General features: G+C 42.8%; 1 protein-coding gene across 4 annotated transcripts in view; it reads left to right on the forward strand.

Annotated features, from left to right (window-relative positions):
• TBXAS1 (thromboxane A synthase 1) overlaps positions 1-5,463 on the forward strand; it is a 218,014-nt gene extending 212,551 nt beyond the window's left edge. For all 4 annotated transcript variants that reach the window (XM_079992705.1, XM_079992708.1, XM_079992706.1 and 1 more), the window contains exon 14: positions 529-5,463. In XM_079992705.1, the coding sequence (XP_079848831.1) occupies positions 529-603 (75 nt within the window). In that variant the 3' untranslated portion in view covers positions 604-5,463. The remainder of the gene's footprint in view (positions 1-528) is intronic.
• The last annotated feature ends 1,233 nt before the right edge of the window (positions 5,464-6,696 follow it).

Below are 6,696 nucleotides of genomic sequence, written 5' to 3' on the forward strand. Positions count from 1 at the left end.
TTACGATCTTCAAATAAAAACACCTTGAGGGTCCCAGGCCTCAGAGAGGTTAGGCTGGCCTCAACTAGAGCCAGGGCTTTTTCGGCTGCGGCGCCAACCTGGTGGAACGCTCTGTCACAAGAGACAAGGGCCCTGCAGGACTTGACATCTTTCCGCAGGGCCTGCAAGACAGAGCTGTTCCACCTGGCATTTGGTCAGGGCGCAGCCTGACCCCCTCCCTCTGGCAATCTTTACAAAGCTTTAGTTTATGGTTGCCATCAATTTTGATTTTAATTCATTTTTATAATGTTTTATAATGTCACACTGTTTTAATGTTGTTAGCCGCCCTGAGCCCGGCTTCGGCTGGGGAGGGCGGGATATAAATAAAATTTATTATTATTATTATTATTAGCTCAGCAACATCTGGAGGGCCAAGATGTTCCTCACACCTGTTCTAAGGAGACCTGTCTGGCATTTAGTGAGCAGTGGGCTTAGGGGAAGTTTACCTCTTAATTTGCTTTTTGTGTTCCGTTTCTGAACCCAATCCAGGTTCCTTTGAAGGTGAAATCTCACATGACACTCGGACCACAAAATGGAGTCTACATCAAGGTGGTTCCTCGATAGAGCAAAACGGCCAGCAATCTTGATGTGCCTTCTAAGGAGATGCCAGCTTGCTGTGTGATGTATGACTGCTGCAAACTATGTGCTGGAAGAGCCTTTCCCCTTTCCCCTTCCTTGAAAATAACAGGTGCCTATTGGATTCTGCCATATCTTAGCTGGGCCAGAAAAGATTTGTAAGACAGCCTTGTATTTAAGAACTCACTGAAAAGCCATAGCCAAACAGGAATTCCATGTGGGCAAGTGAACTGAGGGAGAGGGTGATTTGCCCTCCTTACACCAGCCCATTGGGTAAAAGGCACTGTAAAGAACTAGGCTGTTAAGAGGCTGGTATCCTCCATTTCTGTGTTGGGTGCAGAGCAGGCTGACTTTATCAAAATTGCAGGTTACTACTTTTTTTTTGGAGGGGGGTTGCCTTAAGAACTAATGGCAAAGTTCGGAATACAGGTAGGCTAATGAGCTAGTACTCCCTTCCAAACCCTGCCACGGAAAGCCATGCAACAAAACAGAAGAAGCAGTGCAAGAGATCTGCAATTTTTGCTCCACTTCTGCTGCAACACGGATGTGGATGCTTGAGATCCACTTAGCTTCCATGATGACTTGTGCCTATTCTTTGAGTGTAAATAACTATTTACTGGCATGTTGATCAGGCAACTTCTCCTAATGGTTGTCTACAAGCAACAGCAAAATCAGTTTCCTTTGTCCTCAGCTGGTTAGAAATTGGTGATGGTAATGCGCAGGTTCGATCCCCGTAAGGAACAGCTGCGTATTCCTGCATTGCAGGCGTTTGGACCAGGCGATGCTCAGGGTCCCCTCCAACTCTACGATTCCATTACATAATTAGCAGTTTATGATCTTTAAAAAGGAAAACTTCCTTACATTTTCTTAGAAGAGAATTTCTATGACAATTACAAGAAATCTTAGGAGGCCAAATTGCCCTATGCAGACCAATTCCTGAAATTCTACAGGGGAATCTCAGGACAAAAAGAGAAGCAAATTTTCTGATGGGAGCTCAGAAAGCAACGTAACATAGGATGCAGAAGGTCAACTTCTGCAGAAAAGGCCTTGGGATGTAATCATAACCCCACTTACTAGGAGCAAGTGCCATTTAATTCAATAATGTTGGGGAACTATCGCAGTCAAAACCCAATACTTTGGGTGCTGCCTGGAACGGCCAACAGAATCCAGACATCAATTACTAGTAAAACGGGGGGGGGGGGGGGGTTAGGTGTTACATGGCCAGTACCACCTCAACCAACAAGTACTATGGAGTGGTACACCAAATATGAAAACAGTACAAACATTTATACACTTACAAGTAGAAGGGCAGTTATGACTATATCTGGCACTTGCTTCTACTGGTTAAATCATGAGGCACAACAACGTTATCTTTCTCTCCTGCCTTTGTACTTAACAGTTATAGCAATAGTTCCTGCATACATGTTGTTCTGTTCTTCTCTCATGGTTTTCTTGCAAGCACAATCTTCACAACCCAACCAAGCCCTTCTCTCTCACATTTCAGTTTTCATTGTATAATCACAGAATCAGAGTTGGAAGGGACCGCAAGGGTCATCCAGTCCAGGCCCCTGCAATGCAGGAATCTCTTGCAAAACATGGGCCTAGGAGTCTCATGCACTACCAACTGAGCCATCCCCAAAATCAATAATTTCTCCAACAATAGGATGTGTACATCAGAGTAGCCATAGGTAGCCATAGAAAGACCAGAGGACATTTTCCAACTAGAACTGTTTTACCTCTAGGTGTCAAAATAAGAGAAGAATTTTACCCCTGAAGATTATGTTTTCCTTTGGACCACATCAGCCAGGCCAAGGGCACAGGACCTCCACACACGCTGCCCAGGCTTGTGCCCCAGGGAAGTCACTTTAGTGCTGCTAACACAGCTGTTTGACTTCACCCTTGGAGACACACTCCATTGCCTCATGAGACAGACGGGTGCCAACAATCAGGCAGATTGCACGTTACTGACAATTTTCATTTTTGAGATGTACTCTGAAAAACTTTTGGTTTTCCAAAACGGGCCAGAGTTTGAACTTGGTTGTGTGCATGTAAATAAATAAATAAGCAGAACTGGCACCCAACATATATGCTACACTGATAGTATTTTATATACTTGGGCCTCAAATTTAAGTGCTATCCTGGAGCTAACCAGACCAAGGAACAAGGTGGAGCAATTTGTTCTGTTTATCCAAGTAAATCCTTTGTGCAGCCATCCTATGTGAGTGTCTGCAGCACAGGTATGCAATTGATTATAGCTGTTTTGAGAAAATAATTACAAATCCACATTGGCCCTAGTAGCAGAAAATCTACAGCAGGCATGCCCAAAGTCCGTTTCGGGGGCCTAATCCGGCCCCGCCAGTCGGTTTAATCCGGCCCCGTGGCAGTTTATTTCCTGGGGTAAAATCCTAAGAAAAGGTTAACAACTTTGGTTAGCCCTTCGGTCAGCCTTCACGGCCCTTCACGTCATCAAATCTGGCCCTCTTTGAAAAAAGTTTGGACACCACTGATCTACAGCTTCTTACTGTCTTCTATAATAGGAGTGGAATGGTTTGGTGGGTTTAGTTTCCCTAGGGGTGAAAAGGTTACTTTACAAATGAGTAGCAACTGCAAAACTGCAGCCATTTTAAACCACAAGAAAAACCCCAAAGTAACCTTTTCCCCTCTCATTTTTGAAAGCAGAAAATTTATGTTCTGTTATCTTGAGAGATATCAAGTAAATTGGGCTACTGTTGAAAAATACTTAAGGGGGCAAGTTGTATTACAATGCAGTCCTGTCTACACAAAAGTAAGGCCTAGTCGTTTCAGTGGCCTTCGACCAGAGAACACAGGAACTTAAATGGGGTATTTTAAAACCAAGCCATCGAAAGTACAGTTTTATGAGGATATCCTCCAGTTCCCAAAGTCAATCTTGACAAATGAAGTTTAACCATCTAATCTTACCAAACAATGGAGGCATTTTGTGAATGTTAACTGGCTGCAGAAATAGTCTATGATTTAGAGCACATTCATTAACCTTTTCAGTTAATGGGCTGTCCCACGAATTGCGCTGGAAAACGTACAAAGCTGCCTCACACAAAGTCAGACCAGAGGTCCAAGTATTATAAGATTATGAGCAGAAACTCTCCACTGTTCCAGGGAGGAGCCTGTCACAGCTGAGATGCCAGGGACTCAACCTGGGACACTCTGCATGCCAGGAATGCACTACATCACGAAGCTATGGCTCTTCCTCAGTAGAAGGGAACTTTTAAAAACTGAAAATATTGAGAGTGGTTACCCAGTTACAACTGCAACCCCCCCCCCATACTTTCACTCAGAAGTGGCACCTGCATCAATCAACTTGAACTTACCTTCCAAGTAAATCAAGATTTAGTTCACTTCCTAGTGAAAAGCAAAAGAAATCAACAAATAAGTCTCTGAAATACATATTCACAATGATTGTTGTACACTACAGGAGTGACATAACAGAAGTGGACCTTTGCTTGTGGAACAGGAAATTCCTCTCTCCACCTTTCTATTGTGCTGTGGGGTATTTACCCTGGGGGGTGGGCCTTTAGGCCTGCAGGCTAGGAAGGGGAACTGCTTTTGCCCAATCCATTCTGCTGCCAGACAGGCACGACTGTATAGTATTCTAGGACTACATTCTCCATTGCCAGTTACTGAACTGACATATGCCGGTAATGGTAGCGCCTTCTTCCCAAGAACCTAAATTCACAAGAATAGTGCAGTTAGATGTGCTGCAATATGCTGAGGTACGGGGGGCACTCGTGAACAACACAACTGGAGCTTTACACAACGCCAGATGTGTAACTTAAAAAGCAGGACGCAATTTTCCTTTTGAGTGCTGGAAATAGAATGTGCCCCTCATTAAAGAATCTCAGGGCCAAACTGGACACGACTTGTGCAGCCAGATTTGCTTAATCTTTTAAAATTATTATTAGCAATACAGCGGTGTGCGCGCCTCAACTATTAACAATGAAACAGGTACGTCAGTGAGGGGAGCAGAGACCTCTCAAAAATAAACTCCACTATTCCACTGCTTCACGCTTTTTTCTCCCAAGGCTGTCTCACTTCTGGGATCAGAGCCAACTATGAAGGATGGGTGCGGGGAGGTAATTCTGTTAACCAAGGAGACAAAACAGGTGAAGCTTGCATCATCTGCATACCCCTTTTTGATATTTGCATCAGGCATCTCCTCCTAGCCCTCTTCTGATGCCTGAACTAGACAGACATATATGATTAAAGATCTACGGCTCAGCTCCCACTTGCTCAGCCACAAGGTAGTTGGCAACGAGAAAGTCAACACATCACATTAATTTGTTCATTGGATAATTACAGCATGCGCAGTAAGCACTATAGACATGGCAAATGGTAACACAACTCCTGAAAGCTCAAAGTGTTATCAAGTTTCAGGGTGGCAGAACTCTACTATGAAACTTCCACATTAAGATCTCAGGGAGGAGAAGGGGGCCAAAATATAGATGTTTTTGGGATGTGTGTTGTTTTGGCTCAAGTTTGCTCCATACAAGATGCTTTTCACATGGATTTGTGGCTAATTGCCAGAAAGAAAAGCAGAAAACCTGTTGCTGTGACAGAGTGATTATTTTAGTTGCTATGATTATTACAATGAAGCATCTTCAATGAATTCTTTTGTCTGCTTTAAACTGCACATTTAAAAATAATCGGGGAAAGGAACTGTGCTTCTTCATAGATGACTATAACAATACTTTTCTGAGTAAACAAGCATTTAAACTGCTATTATTGATTACTAAATGTGAAGCATTTGTATATTTGCTTTTACTGTCTAATTGACAATTTTTTACATTTACAAAATAAAGGTATTTTGAAAGAGTTTGTATATACTTATCGTTTTTCCTGTGTTTCTTTGTGGTGCTATTTTATCCTATGGCAGAGGCAGCCCATCTTCATCACAACTCTCCCCAAACTCGCATGGATATCTTTTTATTGTAGCCCTACAGAGCACCTCTGACCGATGGCAGTACCTTCTCCTACTGGTAACATCTTCCGTGGCCCCCAATCCAACTCTAGCAGCACAAAGTTATATGTAATTAGTTGCACCAGAATGAACATCCAAGTGAAAACAATGAAGTATGAATGGGTCACCTTTACATTAGAATGTCCATCTACTGTACTCCCAACACCCACTAATCCAGAGACATCAACATGCCAAAAGCAGCTTCTATATTCGGCTCTCTGGATTATATCATTCTCCCTTTCTAGGCAAACCCCTAGTTTCTCTTTCCAGTCCCCCAAAATAACATCTTTTCAAGAAAAGTTATTTACTGGATTGCCCATAAACTAATGGCTTCCATACTTTATCCTGGTTAATGCCAACCAACCACCTCTCTTTGCTACTCCTCTTTCTTCAAGTATTATTTTCTCTCTACAGCCCTAGTTGCAACAATGTAATTCACATCCTGTATGCAGCATATCTATTGATGCCAGATGAACATTAAGTGGTGTTGTCCTGCTGTGGGGCATCTTATGGAACACAGAAACAGAGATCTTAAAAAGCAAAAACAGCACCACAAACTCAGGAGCCTTTCTAATTCCAGTCATTTTAATTCACTTAAGACAGATGCATTGCGAGAAAAGGATCGATGCAAATGATACCAGACAGTATCCACTTGAATCTCACAATATTGAAATGCTTTACAGCTATAAGCTAGAGAGCATGTCAACTAGAGTTTCAACAGTGTCTTGAGGAACTCAACGCAAGACCAGCAAAACACATTCACTGCTTAAAAACTGAGCCGTTTAAAAAACCAATCCCAGTATTAATCAGTTATTCAACCAGTTAAGCCCCTCAATGGGCTTAAGTTAAATGATGCATCCAGCCAACTCTATCCACCAAGCTATAACAGCTAAACTTCAGGAGTGGGTTGGGAAAGCGCAGGATTTCAGAGGAACAGCCAGGAGTTTGTAGTGATCTCCTGATTGTTCCTTAGCTTCCGCATGCCCAAACTATTGCAGCCAGATTAAAGCCACCTTTGTTGATATAGCCCATGTATATATGCAATGGCGAGTTTCCAAAACTTTTCCAATACTGATTTCCCCAGGTTG

The sequence above is a fragment of the Podarcis cretensis genome (assembly GCF_951804945.1).
Source record: "Podarcis cretensis genome assembly, chromosome: 10".
NCBI lineage: Eukaryota > Metazoa > Chordata > Lepidosauria > Squamata > Lacertidae > Podarcis > Podarcis cretensis.